The sequence below is a fragment of the Oryx dammah genome, unplaced genomic scaffold (assembly GCF_014754425.2).
Source record: "Oryx dammah isolate SB20612 unplaced genomic scaffold, SCBI_Odam_1.1 HiC_scaffold_19, whole genome shotgun sequence".
NCBI lineage: Eukaryota > Metazoa > Chordata > Mammalia > Artiodactyla > Bovidae > Oryx > Oryx dammah.
The window spans coordinates 59,076,487-59,097,479 of NW_024070203.1; the positions used below are offsets into that span (position 1 = coordinate 59,076,487).

The following is a 20,993-nucleotide window of genomic DNA, read 5'->3' on the forward strand; positions in this document are numbered from 1 at the left end:
ACAAGCAAGCTAAAACCACAGAACCTTGAAGAGAGATGTAGAGTATTGGGGTAAATGGGGAAACATACCATATTCCCAGAAGGAAAAACTGAGTATTTTAAGAAGATTTGTGTTCCCAAATTAATTCATATACAGTGAAATCATGATTAAATTTTGAAGGAAGCTGAACAAAATTATTTTCATGTTCAATTAGAATAATAAACAGGAATGAAGAGCTTTATATATTTTTTTCTATTAAAGGATAATGAGGGAAGAACAACAGACATTACAACATGTAAATCTACATTAATATGTTAACTGCCGACAGATAGCAACGCAGGTCAATAAAACACCTCAGAACCTAACTCTATTAAGTTCAAGAGGGAGGTGATATATGTCTACTTATGGCTGCTTCACATTGTTGTACAGCAGAAACCAACACATTGTACAGCAATTATCCTCCAACTAACAATAAATTTTTAAAAAAGAAAAAAATAATATGGAGAAAAATCAATGGAGGAAATAATGAACTATTCCATAAATGATGCTGAAATCTTTGTTAGCTCATTAGAAAGGGAATTTTCAATCCTGAGAGCATATATAATTTCATATTGATTTAAAATTAAATGTGAATAATTGAACAACACAGTGATATTTATCTTCTCAGTAGATAGGAAAGGCTTGCTGCTGCTGCTGCTAAGTTGCTTCAGTTGTGTCCGACTCTGTGCGACCCCATAGATGGCAGCCCACCAGGCTCCTGTGTCCCTGGGATTCTCCAGGAAAACACAGTGGAGTGGGTTGCCATTTCCTTCTCTAATGCACGAAAGTGAAAAGTGAAAGTGAAGTCGCTCAGTTGTGTCTGACTCCTAGCAACCCCATGGACTGCAGCCTACCAGGCTCCTCCGTCTAAACACTAAAATAGTGGAAGACTACTATAATAAAATAAATCAGTTCAAAATGAAATGTTTGATAGAATTACCCATATAAAATTTGAAACTTCTCCAAGTCAAACCAAAAATTATACCAAAATTTTAAAAAAGTAAATGACAAATTAGAATAGTGCTTATAACAAGTGTAATAGAAGTTTAATATCCTAATATATAAAGAGCTCCTAGAGATCAATATAGAGAATTACAAATTATCTGACAAAATACAGATCACTAATACATTAGCTTAGGGAAATAGAGATCACTAATAAACATGCAAATAATATTAACAGTAACAATTAAAGGAAAGAAAGTTGAAAGTTAAGTCACTCAGTCATGTCCAACTCTTTGCAACCCCATGGACTATAGCCCACCAGGCTCCTCCATCCATGGGATTCTCCAGGCAAGAATACTGGAGTGGGTTGTCATTTCCTTCTCCAGGGGATCTTCCTGACCCAGGGATTGAACCCAGGTCTCCCACATTAGAGGCAGACGCTTTAACCCCTGAGGCACCAGGGAAGCCAGGTTACAATTAAAGGAATGCATATTAAAATAAAGCATATTCATCTATACATTAGCAAAGATTTTTTAAAGATTGAAATAAATTCTAGTAATGATTTGGAGAGAGTCATTCTGCAAAGGTGGCAGACCCAGGAATTGTTTCAAGCTTTCTAGATAGCAGTTTGACAATGTGCACAAAGAAGTAATAAAAATATTCATATTCTTCAAGCAACAATTTCCACTTTCAGGACTCTCTTTGAAGGGATAAACCAGAAAAGCAGGCAGAGTTTTATTCAAGATTTTTCACTGCATCATTGTCCATAAGCAGGAAAAAAAACTCTCTAAATTTCTAACAATGGAGAGATGGTTATGAAAATCACAAGAGCATATTATAGAATATTGTTCAGGCATAGAAATGTTTTTTGAAGAGTATTTGATGGCATGGCAAAAAAGCATTCAGCATGCTCTCAGTTATATTTTAAAAAGTTGTGACCTATGAATAGAAAATATACTGTACAAAAATACTCCATAATGTTATTGGAGATTATCATTCGATTGTGGGATTTTGATGAATATTATTTTGCTTCCTTCTATTTTCCAACTTATCTACAATGAGCATATTGTTACTTTAAGTGTACAGAAAATATTCAGTCTCTTTTTAAAAGAAGCACTTTAGACAACCCTCCTGTAATGACGCAGGGGTTTCGTTTGTTTGCTTGTTTAATCGGGGACATTTTGAGAAATGCTCACCTACGACCTCTGCAATCATGAAAACTAAGCATATTCCTGAAGGAGCGCAGAGCTTCCACTTGGCACAGATTTGCCCCTGCGCACTGTCCTCTGTGGCCTTGCAGTTATGGTGGCAGTGATGGATGACTCCTGACTCCAGCTCCTCTGGCTTTTCTCCAGGACACTGATCTTTATTCAAGGGTTTCTGCTGGAGTTCCATGCTGTGGAGGAGTTTGACAGAAGCAAGAAATGAACATGGTTGCAAACAGACTTCTCACTTACAGCCCTACCCATTCTCAGAACAGCTATGAGGACATTTGCTGACTAGCTCGGAACTTAGAATTCACAGCTCCTTCCAGATGAAACATCCAGTGTAAGGAACAAGCAAGAGATTCTCTTCTGAATTCTGTTTCAAGGAAGTTTTGTTTTTATATAAGCAAACTCATATTTAGCCAATACTACCCCTGATTAGAGCTTCTCAGGTGACTCAGTGGTAAAAGAATGTGTTTGCAATGCAGGAAACACAGGCAGACGCAAGTTTGATCCCCGGCTAAGGAAGATCCCCTGGAGGAGAGCGTGGCAACCCACTCCAGTATTCTTGCCTGGAGAATCCTATGGACAGTGGAGCCTGGTGGGCTACAGTCCATAGGATCACAAAGAGGCAGGCACGACTGAAGCAACGAAGCACGCACACACACCCATAGCTCTAATTAAGAGATAGCAAAGGAGGGACTTCCCTGGTGGTCCAGTGGTTGAGAATCTGCCTAACAATGCAGGGCACACAGATTTAATCCCTGGTCCAGGAATATTCCACGTGCAGTGGGGCATCTAAGCTTGCAAGCCACAACTACTGAGCCCAAGCACCCTAAAGCCCAGGCTCCGCAACAAGAGAACCCACTGCAACAATAGAAGCCACCACAATGAAGAAAAATTTAAAAAGCCTACACACCTGCAACAAAGGGTAGCCCCCGATCGCTGCAACTAGAGAAAGCTTGCACACAGCAAGGAAGACCCAGTGCAGCCAAAGATAAATTCATTTTTTAAAAGAGATCAAAAAAAAAGGAGAAAGGAAGCAAATACATTTTGATTCATTTCCTTCCCAGCTACTTCACTGAAAAGATTTTGGGCACTGCTATAAATTTAGAAAGGGGCAGTGATGAGATTATTATTATTATTAATGAGTAATGTGTGTATGAGCCAGCCTGGTGATGGAAATACTGTGGCGTGCCATCACTGTCTTTCTTCCCAACAGTCACATTGTTAATAGGTTATAGCACTTTTCCCTGCTGAGTCCATATGGACCCTTAACACAGCTTTGTAGAAATCTCTACCATCTATCAAAGCTGTAATGAGAGTTTGTTGTTCTTTAGCAGCTAAGTCATGTCAGACTCCTTTGCAACCCCATGGACTGTAGCCCACCAGGCTCCTCTCTCCATGGGATTTCCCAGGCAAGAATACTGGAGTGGTTTTCCATTTCTTCTCCAGGGGATCTTCCCAACCCAGGTATCAAACTCACATCTCCTGCATTTGACAAGCAGATTCTTTACCACTGAGCCACTAGGGAAGCCCAATGAGAGTTAAATCTACTTGTACTTCCCAAAAGAGGCAGTGCATTTTTGTTCTGTTCAAGTATAAAGAATTCATAGAAATATGGAGTCATTTATAGAAATATAGAATTTCACAGATGCAAGGATTGTAGATGACATTAATCCAGTGCCACATAGAGGAGCCTGTCGGTTACAGTCTATGCGGGTCACAAAAGATCAGACACAACTGAACAGCTGAAAAACAAACAACACAGTTTCTTATGGAAGTAATTAAGATTCAGAGACTTTAATAATTTCCTGAGGTCAGATAGCTGAGAAATGGCAGAGCTGGGACTCCAAGCTCAGTCTTGTTTTCACCCTGCCCATGCTTAAAACCAAAGTTTACCTCCACAGTGATCTCAAACTACTCAGGCTTATGATTTTACTAAACTTATTAGAAGACATTAATAAGAATCTTAGAAGAACTTGCATTCATGGCTTTTAAAGGCACAAAGATAGAAATAAATTATTTTCCTCCACTTGAAGAGTTACTTCATTGGTCTTATCACCATCCAGAAAAAGATCTGATGGTTTTGGCTTAAATGATATTTATAATTATAATTCTCAGTTCAGTTCAGTTCGGTTCAGTCACTCAATCATGTCCCACTCTTTGCGACCCTATGAACTGCAGCACGCCAGGCCTCCCTGTCCATCACAAACCCCCAGAGTTCACTCAAACTCATGTCCGTAGAGTCAGTGATGCCATCCAGCCATCTCATCCTCTGTCATCCCCTTCTCCTCCTGCCCTCAATCCCTCCCAGCATCAGAGTCTTTTCTAATGAGTCAACTCTTCCCATGAGGTGGCCAAAGTATTGGAGTTTCAGCTTTAGCATCAGTCCGTACAAAGAACATCCAGGACTGGTCTCCTTCAGAATGGACTGGTTGGATCTCCTTGCAGTCCAAGGGACTCAAGAGTCTTCTACAACACCACAGTTCAAAAGCATCAATTCTTCAGCACTCAGCTTTCTTCACAGTCCAACTCTCACTCCATACACATACTGGGAAAAACATAGCCTTGACTAGATGGACCTTTGTTGGCAAAGTAATGTCTCTACTTTTCAATATGCTATCTAGGTTGGTCATAACTTTCCTTCCAAGGAGTAAGCGTCTTTTAATTTCATGGCTGCAATCACCATCTGCAGTGATTTTGGAGCCCCCCCAAATAAAGTCTGACACTGTTTCCACTGTTTCCCCAGCTATTTCCCATGAAGTGATGGGACCAGATGCCATGATCATTGTTTTCTGAATGTTGAGCTTTAAGCCAACTTTTTCACTCTCCTCTTTCACTTTCATCAAGAGGCTTTTTAGTTCCTTTTTACTTTCTGCCATAAGGGTGGTGTCATCTGCGTGTCTGAGGTTATTGATATTTCTCCCGGCAATCTTGATTCCAGCTTGTGCTTCTTGCAACCTAGCATTTCTCATGATGTACTCTGCATAGAAGTTAAATAAGCAGGATGACAATGTACAGCCTTGACGTAGTCCTTTTCCTGTTTGGAACCAGTCTGTTGTTCCATGTCCAGGTCTAACTCTTGCTTCCTGACCTGCATACAGGTTTCTCAAGAGGCAGGTCAGGTGGTCTGGTATTCCCATCTCTTTCAGAATTTTCCACAGTTTCTTGTGATCCACACAGTCAAAGGCTTTGGCATAGTCAAGAAAGCAGAAATAGATGTTTTTCTGGAACTCTCTTGCTTTTTCCATGATCCAGCAGATGTTGGCAATTTGATCTTTGGTTCCTCTGCCTTTTCTAAAACCAGCTTGAACATCTGGAAGTTCACGGTTCACATATTGCTGAAGCCTGGCTTGGAGAATTTTGAGCAATACTTTACTAGCGTGTGAGATGAGTGCAATTGTGTGGTAGTGTGAGCATTCTACATATTCATTATAGAAAAACTGGAATTACAAAAAGGTACAAAACAGAGGGGAAAATCACTAATAAACATACTTCCAAGAGACAAATATTACTGATAGTTTTTGTGTAGCTTTGTAATACATAAATGCACTTTTTTTACTTAGTTGTTGCTGTCGTTCTCTCACTAAGTTGTGTCCAACAGTTTGTGACCCCATGGACTGTAGCACCCCAGGCTCCTCTGTCCTCCACCATCTCCTGGAGTTTGCTCAAATTCATGTCCATTGAGTCGGTGATAGTATCTAACCATCTCATCCTCTGCCACACCCTTCTCCTTTTGCCTTCAGTCTTTCCCAGCATAAGGGTCTTTTCCAGTGAGTCAGCTCTTCAGATCAGGTAACCAAAGTATTGGAGCTTCAGCTTCAGTATCAGTCTTTCCAATGAATAGTCAGGGTTGATGTCCTTTAAGATTGACTGGTTTGATCTTGCAGCCTCTCAAGGGAGCTCTCAAGAGTCTTCTCCAGCACCACAATCTGAAAGCATCAGTTCTTCAGCACTCAGCCTCTTTGTGGTCCATCTCTCACGTCCGTACATGACTATTGGAAAACCCGTAGCCATGACTAAGCCTGCTAGGGCTTCCCTGGCGGCTCAGATGGTAACGAATCTGGCTACAATGCAGGAGACCCGGGTTCGATCTCTAGTTCAGGAAGATCCTCTGGAGAAGGAAATGGCAGCCCACTCCAGTATTCTTGCCTGGACGACTCAATGGAAAGAGGAGCCTGGCAGGCTATAGTCCACAGGAGAAGATTCAGACATAACTGGGAGACTCACACTTTCACTTTCTTTGACTATACAGACCTTTGTTGGCAAAGTGTTGTCTCTGCTTTTTAATATGATGTCTAGATTCCTCACAGCTTGTCTTCCAAAGAGCAAGTTGCCTTCTAATTTCATGGCTGCAGTCACCATCCACAGTGATTTTGGAGCCCAAGAAAATAAATCTGTCACTGTTTCCACTTTTTCCCTTTCTATTTTCCATGCACTGATGGGACTGGATGCCATGATCTTAGTTTTTTGACTGTTGAGTTTCAAGCCAGTGTTTTCACCCACTTCTTTCACCTTTATTAAGAGGCTCTGTAGTTCCTCTTCACTTTCTGCCATTAGAGTGATAATATCTGCATATCTTGAGGTTGTTGATATTTTGCCCAGAAGTGTTGATTTCAACTTGTGATTCATCCAGCCTGGCATTTCGTATGATGTACTCTGCATACAAGTTAAATAAGCAGGATGACAATATACAGCCTTGACGTATTCCTTTCCCAATTTTGAACCAGTCAATTGTTCCATGTCTAGTTCTAACTATAGCAATAGTTAGAAGCATCTTCTAACTATTTAACTTCCTGTTAAATAGTTAATAGTCTAACTTCCTGTTTCTCAGGAGACAAATAAAGTAGTCTGATATTCCCATCTGTTTAAGAATTTTTCAGAATTTGTTGTGATTCACTTTTTTCTTAGAGTCCATATTAATGAGAATGTTTTCATTGCAAGTACAGAAAACGAAGCTCATGCTAGGTAGGTCAATATCTGGGAATTCTTGGTTTTGCAGCTGAAAACATCTAGAGGCATCAGGCCTGATTTATCAAAGCTCCAGAGCCATTGCTCTGCAGTTCTCTACTACTCTTTTACTGCAGGCTTAATTTTTATCATAAAGTGGAAGGAATAGTTGCCCAAGGTAATCAGGACTCTGTACTTGTGTTTTATTATACAGGGAGAAAGAGTGTTCATTCTCCCAACTGCTAAACAGGAGTCCTGAGTTGCATGCTGATTTGGCCTGCCTTTAAAGCCAGAGGAATATGGATGGGCTAATTGGCTTAGACCTTGTTACAGCCAGAAGACTGGCTAAACCCAACACACTGACTCCTAGAGCTGAGAGGGGTAAACTCCACCCAGGTCACATGACTGAAACTCAGTGGAGGTGGGCTGGGGATTCCACCAAAGATACAGCTTTGGGACCTGATTTTTAGCTGTGTATATTATTAACATTTTTTCAATTTATTAAATATTCTGCATCATTAGTTCAATATAGAGAATATTATACTTAGTATAATATTTCTTAAAATTGAATAATTGACTCTTCTAATTATTTGCTTGTATAAGCTCTGCTGTGATTCATATCCTTATATTTAATCTTTACTCAATAGATTATTATTTCCTCAAAATGTAATCCTGAAAGGGGAATTACTTGGTTAAAGAATATCTACATTTTTAAGGAATTTCATGTATGTTGACAAATTGGCTTCAGAGTGTTTTTGCTGGTGATGTTAATAGCACTCAGTATTTTGAAGAATTCTAAATAATCTAATTGGAATAAGAACCATTTGGCAAAAGACACATATAGTTCCTATATCTATAGATTTTCACCTTTGTAATGTGATACACACTGATAATTAGCAGCCGTATAGCATAGTACTGTTAGTCACCAATGGTCATTGACTCAGAGGAGCCAGAGAATTAATAGGAGAGCATGGTGGTTTCCTTTTGCTTTGTGCTGAGAAGGCAGTGTGAGAGGGACAGGGTCACCAAATGTTCTGGCATTGTTCGTATGACCACTGGTTACTTCGCTTTATTTTCTGTTTTTCATAACCTTGTAGGCAGAGAAAATCAGGGGGTGAGTGAACTTACCTTGGATCATTTTTGAAGGCAGAGCATGACAGGACCACTACCAGAGGCACAGCCTGTGTGCAATGCCACAGAGGAAAAGTGCACAAAACCTGGCCGGTTTTTACTTTTAATACGACTACCTTGTCCTAGACAAGGACAGGAGCTGTGATTTTTTCTTGAAGCACTAAGCCAGAAATCCACAAGTGGTACTGAACTTGGAAGCAGTGTGTGTTCATGCATGTATATGAATGTGTTTTATGGGGAGAGGCAGGAACCCACCACCTTCACTGAACTCCCCAAAGGGTCTACAGTTCCAAAAGCAGTTAAAAACCGAAGTTAAAATATACTCCTCATCGTCTCATAAGACCAAAGTGATCTATCTCTAGACGTAGGACAGGCCTTCAATCTGAAAGTGATGCAAATTCTAAGAATTTTAAAACATCGGTTCTAGAAAGCAAATGCTAGAATATATAAAAAAAAATGAAATGTGAATCTGTCAAGGAGTAAATCACCAGAATTCCCACCCATTCAAATATGACTGAGGCTTTGAAGAGCAGGAGCAATAGGGTAGAGCAAAGAAATTTACTGTAGTTTCAAAGAGAAAAAAAAAAAAAAAGGCAGGCCGGGGGTGGGGGGGATGGTAGGTAGAAACAGAGAAGAAAAATAACGAAATATTAGAAAATTTGACATCAGTAGCCTAGAACTTTGACTTCATCCCTTTAAAAAGGAATTAAAGAGTGGAGCTTTATTTTGTGACCCCAGAGAATTTTTTTTTTTAATTTGTGTCTTATTTTCATTTGGTTTTAGAGGTTAAAGGTTTTTATTTCTATACCTTTGAAGTGGAACTGGTAATATTGGGCTGGCCAAATAGATTTTTCAACATTTTTGGCCAACTAGATAATTTTTTAACTTCTTATTTATACATTGACTACATAAAATCACTTTGTTTTTGTACTCTAACATTACTTTTCCTGAGAACCTCAAATCGCTAGTCCTCTTGGGAGAGGAAATAGAAGCTTAGGTCGCACCATGGCATTTCAACCGCTTCATGTATTCATCCATTCAACAAATGTATTGCATGTCTACCATACATCTGCCCCATCAAAGGTGCTAAAGATACCGTGTCCTTGATACAAACAAAGCTCCTGATCTAAGAAGCTTTATGTCCTAGCAGAGGGGGGACATGGCAAACCAGCAGACAGTAACAGAGGCTGTGTGGTATCATGGGCAGTGACTGAGAGAGGAAAGGTTAAAAAGAGTGGTATATGGGAAAGTTGAGAGACTATAGATGTAAGTGTTTTAATTAAGCACTTCAAGCTATTGAGAGTGACTGGTTTTCAAAGTTTAGCTTTAAATAAGTAATACAGTCACTCAAAACAATTTTCCACCCATCTCACTGAAACCTTATATATATTTATATCCAAATAGGCTGCTTCCCTGGTGGCTCAGTTAGTAAAGAATCTGCCTGCAATGCAGGAGACTCCAGTTGGATTCCTGGGATGGGAAGATCCCCTGGAGAAAGGATAGGCTGCCTGCTCCAGTATTCTTGGGCTTCCCTGCTGGCTCAGACAGTAAAGAATCCACCTGTAATGCAGGAGATCTGGTCTTGATCCCTGGCTTGGGAAGATCCCCTGGAAAAGGGAATGGATACCCACTCCAGTATTCTTGCCTAGAGAATCCCCATGGACAGAGGAGCCTGGTGGGCTACGGACCATGGGGTCACAAAGAGCTGGACATGACTGAGCAACTAATCTGATATCCAAATAGAGCTTCCCTGGTGGTTCAGATGATGAAGAAATCTGCCTACAATGCAGGAGACCCGGGTTTGATCCAATCCCTGGGCTAGGAAGTTCCCCTGGAGAAGAGAATGGCACCCACCCCAGTATTCTTGTCTGGAGAATCCCATGGACAGAGAAGACTGGCAGTCTACAATCCATGGGGTTGCAAAAGTCAGACTGGACTGAGCGACTAACACACACTCAAACAACCATCACCACAATCTAATTTAGAACATTTTCATCACCCCCAAAAGAAATTCCATACCCAGCAAATCCCCAATCTTCTCACACACAGTACTACCTCAAGAAACCACTAGTCTACTTTCTGTCTTTATAAAATTGCCTATTCTGGATATTTTCTATAAAGAGAATCATACATTATGTAGTTTTGTGACCGGCTTCTCTCATTTAGCATAATGCTTTCAAGGTTTATTCATGTTATAGCAAATATCAGTACATTAGTACTTTCTTGCTTTGTGTTTAGTGTGTCTGCAGGAGAGTGGGAAGGGAGGGGAACAGAATTTACAAACAGGAGGTGTGAGTCCACATCCCTGCTATAATCAGACATCCAGCCTTAAGAATGGTATTTATTCTCTTTGGAATTCCCTTTCCTATGTGGCAAAATGAGGGATTAGGATAAATAATGTTATGTAGGTTCAAGTGTCTTTGGGTTTTTTGTTTGTTTGTTTTTGGCAGCACCCATGTGGCTTGTGGAATCTTAGTTCCCCCACCAGGCTCTAACCTTGGGAGAATCAGGCCATAAGAACAGAGAGCTACACGTCTTTCCCTTAGAGGACTGATACTACCTCAGCTAAAAGTTTCCTTGGCAGTGAAAACAAGGAGTCCTATAGGTTCTATTGTTTCTATTTGAAAAGAAAGTAAAAATGAGCTTGACAGTTTTTATCATCACTGTATCCTGAAAACTGTGCCCATATATGAGGTAAATGAGACCCCCTAACCATAAACCGTTGCTTTATTTGCATCACAGAGGGCTAAATGGTCTATTTTAATGAGAAGGGAAATACTATTAATTCCATCATGTAGAGATGCTCTATTAATAGTGTCCATAGTGTTAACAATTTGTTGTTTAAAATTTCTGCTGACCTAACATGAGGCTTTATTGTTTATGATCTCAATAAATCACATCTAACATTATTTTCCAAGAAAAATAATTCTTACAATATGAGATAATGTGCTAGATTCTTTGTTGTATACTTTTTAAGCAAAGTTATAAATATCCTAAGGAAAAGTCCCTTTGCAGTTGCTCAAATATTTGATGCTATCAAACACAATACCACTACTCTTTGGAATATTAATTTGGCTTCATGAAATGCACAAAAACATTAAACATACTATTATGGGTATGTATTCTCTTAAATTCCACTCCTAACATAAATCTTTTTCAGATTCTCATTCATTAATCTATGTATTCTGAGTATGTTTCTCTTGGATTGAATTCCCCAAACGCATCAAAATCTCCTTCTTATTTGCCTCTATCTTTACCAGGAAATTACCTCAATCAGGCAAACTTTTGTAACCCTACCCGCTATGTAGGGTTTCCCTAACTTTACTCTAACTCCTTTTTCTGTTTCAATTCTCAGTCTATCACTGCTGAAAAGCTTTCTCTGGCTCCCAAAGTCCAGCAAAGACCTAGGTTCCCTTGAGATATTCTTACTGAACGCTCCTAGAATAAACACATGCCATTTTGTAATTGCCTATTTCTCAAACACATTCTATATTAGACTCAAACTTTCAAGAAGACAGAGATCTGTGACTAGGAATGTTTCTGTTTCATTATATATCCAGATGTGTTCAACCAATAATTGCTAAATAAGGGGGAAATGAATGAATACATTGCACTTGGCACTGTGGAAGATAATAAAAAGAACTAGAGCTAGGTAGAACATTAAACTCAGCGGTATTTATTCTAGGTGTGAATATTTGATAATGATATTATATAATTAAGGAAACAGCAATTAAGATCAGGGTAACCACAATTTGCCACATAGTTGGAAAAAACCTTAATTCTTTCTAAATATAATTTACTAAAATTTACCATCTTAAGAGTAGGAATAATTGAGGGAAAGAAAGGTAAACACATTAGATTGTATATATCAAATTTTAAAGAAAATCTACAGATAAAAATATATTAATAAGATGTATCCTTCATGCACTCAGGATATGTAAGGAATCAAATCAACTATACAGAGTACGACCTTTTCAGAATATAAATTATACAAGTCAATCAACAGTTGATAAAATTTTGCAAAATGCCCCTGGGTTGCAACAGCAGAAGTCTCCAAGTCTGAAGCAGTAGGATCTAGGAACTTTGTGAATATTCAAGACACAGAAAATTGTGAAGCAGAATCAGATGTCTGTTACCTGTCTAGTGTGAAGGCGTACATCTTGGTGGCTTTGTCATTCACGAGGTAAGTTCTTTCAAGAAACTCCATGGTGGCCAGGATAAAAGCTTTGGCTGTTGCTGTTATTGTTGTTGTGTCAGTGGCTGCTGATCTTTAACCCACTGTCCAGTTTTGGAAGAGAAGCAGCGTTACAGTTATTCTCACACTTTCCAAAGGAAAAATGAAAAGACTTCCGGGATTACAGTAAGAAGCCTCCCACATCAATGTTCTTGATAGATCTGCTAAAATTATACTCTGTTTGAAATATCACCTGGCCTCATTCTCTCACACAGAGAAACTTGTTTCCTGCAGGTAGGAACATATGGAGTGTGAGTGTGTGTGTGTGTGTGAGTGTGTGTGAGTGTGAGTGTGTGTGTGTGTGTGTGTGTGTGTACTTCCCATGATATCTGATTCTGTTGTGCTTTCTGGAAGGTAGAGGAGCTCAAGGGTCAACTACTAATTGTTGATGTAGGGGGTTGGTCTTCAGAGTACACCTGAGTGAGCTGCAAACAGTGACCTTCTGTATGGTACTATTCCCCACCCTCCTTTCCATTTTCTTTTTCTTCAGTGGTGAGTGGGGAGGTCTCTCTCCGAACTTAAAATCATCTCTCCTGGGATTTAGTTCTGAAATGCCCTCTAAGCAGCTGTCACGATTTACTTCTCTTCTCTTCTAGGACCATTTGGGGATTTCACTACTGAAGCGAAGACATGGGTGGTTAGTCACTGAAATCCGTAATCTGAAACAGTTCCTAGTGCGGCAGCTTTGAAACCCTTTTGACAGGCAGGAGGAGGGCAGTCTCAGCTTCTAAATAAATAGCAACCCTCAGTCACACAAGAACTAGAATGATCTGTGCTCTGCATGGCCAGGGGGCCCTTGGCTGAGGATAAAAGACGGGCTCAAGCCGATCCTACCAGGCAAACCCATCACAGATCTTAGAAATGGAGTCTTCTCACTTGATCTCAAGAGAACTTCAATCTCCAAATTCCTGTGAATTGACCTTTTATTTCATGACAAAGAAATTTCCAAATAAGAGAAAGGACCATGGCCCAAGGACAACAGCCTGGTCACACAGCAGACCTTTACGTGTGAGCCAAACACCACCCAAGAACTATGGAGGTGCACGCAGGGGCAGGTGAGGGCAAAGTGGAGAAGAGGGCATAGACCCTCCACCTCTGAGTCCTGAGCTCCTTCTCCCTCTGTCAAGACCAATTCCCTAATGAGAAAACTCAGAGTGGTGTAGCCCTGGAGTAGCCCAGTGGCCCAGCACCCTGGGGATTTACCCATGTTACTGAGCAGAGATCTCCCGCCATTAAATCAATATTATCTCCTGGAAGGAGAGTGGAATTCAATGGCAATGACTATAGACTATAGTGAGGGGAGAAGTCACCTTTCACTGAGTGGCTGAGGTTTCCTATGACATCTGCCGTAAAGCTGTACGTCTTGTCTCTTTTAAGCTTTCAAACACTCTCCTCTCTAACATGAATTCTAAGGTCTCTTCATGTGGCCCCACTGCCTACCTGATCATTAACTTTGCTCTGACAGATGGAAATCAGAGAAATGGCTCTGGGAGGCCATTTTTCTTCACAGGAGAAATTCTGGGTCTGGTGTTAAAGTATTTCCTTCTCTTACATCCTTATTCTTAACTTTGCAAAATAATAGGCTATTCTATGGATGCAGAAGTAAGAAATGAGGAAAGAATGACTAATCGATCATGTGACCTGTTGCCATAGTTTACAGCTTGAATCATTTGTGAGTAGTTTCTAGCACATAATAAAAGAAAGAGAATTCAAGTGAATGAGTATCAAAAAAAGTGAAGCAACTACTTAAAACCAGGCTGAAATCCCTTAAAGATAAGTGCCAAGAAGAGGAGATAAGTATTATTCAAATGCAGGAATTAGAGTATTTAGCTATAGCCTTCAACAGAGCAAAAAGCAATCTGAAAGTTTGAGGTTTCACATGATGAGTTTGGTGGCTGGCACGCATACAGATGCACAGATATATTTGTACCTGTTTGTGATTCCATGGGCCTTCCCTGGTGGTTCAGAGAGTAAAGAATCTGCCTGCAGTGCAGGAGATCTGAGTTCATGATTCCATGAGTATGGAAATATATACATACACAGTTACTAATATGAATTGCCAGTGAGAAGAGGATAGCATAGGGATATGTGAGGACAGAGTAGAGCTGATATAGACAGGGTAAGGTGGAAGTGGGGAAAGAGAAAACGGGGATCCAAGCAAAAAAAAAGGTGAGAAAAAAGTGTATTCTATGATCGCTCATGAGTTGAAGTATATAAAATTGCCATTTTTGTAGACCCAGCAGTTTCATATGATTTTATTAAATATATATGCATGTGTGTGTGTGTGTGTGTGTGTGTGTGTTAGTCACTCAGTTGTGTCTGACTCTTTGCAACCCCATGGACTGTAGCGTGCAGGGCTCCTCTACCTATGGAATTCTCCAGGCAAGATTACTGGAGTGGGTTGCATTTCCTTCTCCAGGGGATCTTCCCCACCCAGGGATCCAATGTGGGTCTCCCACATTGCAGGCAGTCTCTTCACCGTCTGAGCCGTACTGAGTATCCATACTTCTAAAATGCATGTGTGTGCATGTGTGACACATTTAAAAATAAGAAGTTAAGTGTGCACATACTTTTAAAGTACTGGGAAATTAGGTAGTATTTTCATCAAAGGTTTGTGAATTCCCAAGTACTACCCTTGACGATAATTACCTGACTGTAAATCAAAGCTTCTGGTATAAGTAGCATAACAGCAGGGAATAGTGGATTACAACAAATAAAATTTTCATATTAAAGAAAGGTTTTGCTGCTGTAAACTTAGATGTAAAGTTATGATCAAGAATTGCATTCATGTTATGTAAAATATTCACCTATTGATTATTTTATCTTATAAACCCCTTTTAAACTGCACCATAATTCCCCTTCCCCCAATATGTTGTCAGTGTGTTGTTTATGAAAAATGTCCCACCCTCCTCGACTAACCTCTGGCCCACTCAGGCCTGCACAGACCACTAGGGGTTAATGGCCCAAATCGGATGCCACTCCACGTGAGTCACAAAATACGTATTTGGAAAGCAACACAGATCAAAAAAGAAAACCTCCTATCTTGTTGACAGTTGGTTTTGGTGGGCATTTTGCTGCTTATCCCAGTTTCCTAGGCAACCGGCTTTCAAACCATCCTGAATTACAGGTTGTCCTCTCCGCCCACTCTCTATCACAAGCTTGTAGCAACTGAAGGGGCAAAATGCAATTTATAACAGTTAACTCTGGGAATAAATATTCTATCAGCGACAAGAACGTAACTGACACAACCAAAGATCTGGTTCTGCTCCCCAATGCTAGCTGCTGTCAACAAAAATTTCTTAATAGGATTTTACACGTGGTAGCTAACACATCTGGAAAAATAATTTACACGTGTGTCTTACACTTGGTTTACTATTTTACTTGCAGAAAGGAGGTGTGTACGCACAAGCATTGTAATCATCCCTACACACCAAAGTACTGAGTTCTCACAATCTGTCTTCCCCAAATTTAAATTCTTATTTCAACAACACTCATGTTGTTTGCATATAACTGTTCCTTACAAAGACATATGCAAATGTACTTGTTTTTAAATACAAATGTTGATTTTTGCTCTGTTTGTATCCTTGTTGTTTGTGTGTAGAGGCAGTGGAATGGAGTGATTTTGTTTGTTTTTTAATTTCTCTTGCCTCCTTGACCAGACAGTGTCCTACCCCACAGAAACAATAGCTTTGATTTCTGTCACCATTGATTAGTTCCACCTGTTTTTGAACTTCATAAAAATGGAATCAAATGGTATTGACAGTGTCCAATATTTTGTATATGGTTTCCTTCTCTCAACATAATGTTTTGGGGATTCATGCATCAGAGTGGTTTAATGTATGGACTTTCAAATGTATGCGTGCTAAGTCGGTTCAGTCATGTCTGACTCTTTGCGACCCCTTGGACTGTAGCCCTCGAGGCTCCTCTGTCTATTCAAATGTATACACAGACTTAGTTTTGGTTTCTGGTTTGACCCTTTTCTTCTTTCCTTGAACAAGTTTTCTGACCTCTGTGGTTTTCATTTCTCATCTGTAAAATGAGGACATTATTTAGGATCTATCTTACAGAGTTCTTATGAAGAGTAAAAGAGATACTGTGTATAACAGTACTCCATGTAGTATCTACCATGTAACCAATTTTATCTAGATATGAGCTGCTATGTAATTGGCCATGTCTAAAGAGGAGAGTGAAAAAGTTGGCTTAAAGCTCAACATTCAGAAAACGAAGATCATGGTATCTGGGCCCATCACTTCATGGGAAATAGATGGGGAACAGTGGAAACAGTGTCAGACTTTATCTTCTGGGGCTCCAAAATCACTGTAGATGAAATTAAAAGACACTTACTTCTTGGAAGAAAAGCTATGACCAACCTAGATAGCATATTGAAAAGCAGAAACATTACTTTGCCAACAAAGGTCCGTCTAGTCAAGGCTATGGTTTTTCCAGTGGTCATGTATGGATGTGAGAGTTGGACTGTGAAGAAGGCTGAGTGCTGAAGAATTGATGTTTTTGAACTGTGGTGTTGGAAAAGACTCTTGAGAGTCCCTTGGACTGCAAGGAGATCCAACCAGTCCATTCTAAAGGAGATCAGTCCTGGGTGTTCTTTGGAAAGAATGATGCTAAAGCTGAAACTCCAATACTTTGGCCACCTCATGGGAAGAGTTGACTCATTAGAAAAGACTCTGATGCTGGGAGGTATTGGGGGCAGGAGGAAAAGGGGATGACAGAAGATGAGATGGCTGGATGGCATCACCGACTCAATGGACGTGAGTGTGAGTGAACTCCGGGAGTTGGTGATGGACAGGGAGGCCTGGCATGCTGCGATTCATGGGGTTGCAAAGAGTTGGACACGACTGAGCGACTGAACTGAACTGAAGGATAATACCTTGGCTGTCAAGTAGAAATTGACCCCAGTCTTAGTAGAGGCTAAGAATTACTCAAGGAATGGAAATAGAGGTTTCTGGGAAAAAGACCTGGGAACTTGAACCTGCCATTAGCTGGATGACTCTGAGTAGATGCCTCAAATTCTCGGGCATGAAGTTTCTCAAATAAGAGATTTGTGCTGGCCCTATCCTTCCATGTGGTAGTAGAGTGCCATTAAGTATGTATCCTCAATAAAGAGGACAGAACAGGAGAGAAAACGCAGACTCCATCAATGTAATCACCTACTAAAGATTCTAGACTTAGGCATTCCCACACAGACTATGAAGGTACTATTTTTAGCTTAGCATTTTCTTAGCAAGGTGGTTATAAGGTTATTACTACAGTGTGAGTTTTTCAAAAGTTCCATCCAGGAGCTTGTAAACACACTGGAAATTTAATTGGATTGTATTTTAAAGAACATTCTGAAAATTTCATTTTACTCTAAAGCGAACATGTATAAAAAGCATCTGCCAATATTCCATACTTTACTTGAAAATGTACCGAAAGCCATCTGAGTTTTATATTTTTTCTTGATAAATTGGGACTATATAATTCCTTGGGCAGGGGAGGGGTTCGGGCATTTTTATTTTTAAAGATATGAGCTGTAACAATGTTCCAGTGCAAATGCAACTTGTATTTGTTGAGGAAAAAAAAGACTTGATAAAATATTGATACTAAAACAATGAAAGAAATATTTTATTAAGTGTGATCGATGTAAATAAATAATACAAAAATAAATAAGCAGTGTTTTAGTGGGGAGAAATATTGAGGCTAGGTGGTTTAGATGTTTACAAAGTGTATATTTTATTGATTAGTCGACATGTCTTATGCTTCCTTTTCCAAGTCTTCTTCAATTTAAACTAGTTAACCCTTAAACGCAACCCCCAAGTTACATATGATTGTGTCTTGCAAACTCTGGGGCAGTTTTCTGCTGGCTTCATATTCTCATCACAGTGCATGTCTCTCTTCTCTATTTTATTTGCGTTGGCAAGCAAGAGAAGGCCCCAGGGACCTAAGCCATGATTTTAAGGTGTTGGAATAAGAAAGGCAAACAAAAGCATGCTTCCTAATATTCCAGCGCCTTGATCTATAAACGCACAGAGCATCACAAAGCACTGAATTCCTAAATCTAAAAAAAAAAAAAAAAACAAGAGAGGGAGAAGGAAAGACAGCCCTCTTTCATTATCTAGAATGCCTCCATTTAATTTTCATGAGCACAGTTTACTTTACTTTCCTTTAGTGAAGTCTTGAGGGGCTGATAATTCGTCCTAGGAGAAGGATCTTCACAGCAAGTCCCCAGATGAATGCCAAGAGAGCAAAGGCATAGTTCATCTTCTCCTCCAAATTGTGAAGCCTGGATTTATTTGACTCGAGGCTGACAAGCCTGCCTCTCAGAAGATAGTCTAGGAGACAAGACAAAAGCCGCCTCAAAGCTTTCCCCTGAAAGCCTGAGCCATTGCTTTTTACATCAAACTCAAAGTGCATCAGGGGACAGCAGCTGGGTTTTCTGCTTGGAAGCGCAACTACAGGGCATCTCAGCTAACTCATCTCTTCTTTTGGTATTAGTAAATTTGCATCCATTGAATCCACATTTTTAAGTGCTTCTAATCCAATTGTGGCAAATCTCACCACCACCGCCAGGGTAGGAGTCCTTTGAAGCTGCATCCAGAATAGCAAGTGAGGCATCCTATTACCTTTTGCACCCCAAGACTCGCTATTCATTCACCCAAATATTGTTAGTGAGAACTGATGGGAATTTCCATTTCCTTCACAGTCAGCTAACTCTGAAAAAGAGGAAAAAATATATAATTATAACAAGCTAACAAATAGCACATCATTGAAAATTATTGTCTTTGGCAGCAGATTTTTATGTGCCTAAGATAATATTCTCCTTTAGCCTTCAGAATCTAAAACTAAGATTTTTTCTGAGTTTGCACCAAAATTGTGATAATTCATCATTCACTGAATAAGCATTCCATTTTAAACTTTATAAACATTCAGATTAAACTGCTACAGAAATAATACTGAAGGCAAAGACAATGGTAATTAATGTCCTTCTACAGTTTAAGCTTTATTTATGCAACAAAAATCAATAAGGCAAAACCATCTGACAAATTTTTGATAGAAGTTGGTTAGAATGGAATTTGTCATAACCTGCATTTCCTAGTCACAAGTTAGTTTCCAGGAAAGCTGGTAAATAGTAAACTCAGATACCCCTTGGTCATTCTCTACTGAAGGAAACAGAAGGAGAAATGTATTCTATGATTAATGTAATGTCCCAATGACTACTAACTCTCCATCACTTCTTAGAATCATCGTTGTTATGGATGATGCTGTCAGCAAATGGGGAATAGTTCTTTTTTAATTTAATTTTTATTGAGGTATCTGGTTTAAGCATTATATAAGTTTCATGTGTACAATATTGTACTTTTTAACATTATTTCAGTTCAGTTCAGTTCAGTCGCTCAGTCGTGTCCGACTCTTTGCAACCCCATGAATCGCAGCACGCCAGGCCTCCCTGTCCATCACCAACTCTCGGAGTTCACTCAAACTCACATCCATCGAGTCGGTGATGCCATCTAGCCATCTCATCCTCTGTCGTCCCCTTCTCCTCCTGCCCCCAATCCCTCCTAGCATCAGAGTCTTTTCCAGCGAGTCAACTCTTCGCATGAGGTGGCCAAAGTACTGGAGTTTCAGCTTTAGCATCATTCCCTCCAAAGAACACCTGGGACTGGTCTCCTTTAGGATGGACTGGTTGGATCTCCTTGCAGTCCAAGGGACTCTCAAGAGTCTTCTCCAACACCACAGTTCAAAAGCAGCAATTCTTCGGTGCTCAGCTTTCCTCATAGTCCAACTCTCGCATCCATACATGACCACTGGAAAAACCATAGCCTTGACTAAACAGACCTTTATTGGCAAAGTAATGTCTCTGCTTTTCAATATGCTATCTAGGTTGGTCATAACTTTTCTTCCAAGGAGTAAGCGTCTTTTAATTTCTTGGCTGCAATTACCATCTGCAGTGATTTTGGAGCCCAAAAGGATAAAGTCTGACACTGTTTCCACTGTTTCCCCATCTATTTGCCATGAAGTGATGGGACCAGATGCCATGATCTTCGTTTTCTGAATGTTGAGCTTTAAGCCAACTTCTTCACTCTCCTCTTTCACTTTCATCTTTCTGTCATAAAGGTCGGTGTCATCTGCATATCTGAGGTTATTGATATTTCTCCCAGCAATCTTGATTCTAGCTTGTGCTTCTTCCAGCCCAGTGTTTCTCATGATAGCATGCTTATCACCCCCAAATTTAGCTTTCATTCTGCACTATATAGTTAATTCCACTCTACCCATTCTGTCCTTCCCTGACCCCCTTTGCCTTCTGGTAACCAATACTCTGTTCTCTGTATTTATATGCTTGTTTTTGTTTGGTTTGCCTGGTGTGCTACAGTCCATTGGGTTGCAAAAGAATCAGATACAACTTAGCGACTAAACAACAACAATATGAAATAGTCATTTCTCCTTTTTAATGAGGACCAGGCCCCCCACTAAGGTGAGGTGTTCTGGTTAGTTCTAATATTTGAACATAGTGGAGT

General features: G+C 39.9%; 1 protein-coding gene across 1 annotated transcript in view; it reads right to left on the reverse strand.

The window, feature by feature from the left end:
- SLC30A8 (solute carrier family 30 member 8) overlaps positions 1-12,456 on the reverse strand; it is a 39,733-nt gene extending 27,277 nt beyond the window's left edge. The window contains exons 1-2 of the mRNA XM_040261801.1: positions 12,386-12,456; positions 2,157-2,356 (exon numbers count right to left, since the gene is read on the reverse strand). Of these exons, the coding sequence (XP_040117735.1) occupies positions 2,157-2,356; positions 12,386-12,456 (271 nt within the window). The remainder of the gene's footprint in view (positions 1-2,156; positions 2,357-12,385) is intronic.
- Between the last annotated feature and the right edge of the window lie 8,537 nt (positions 12,457-20,993).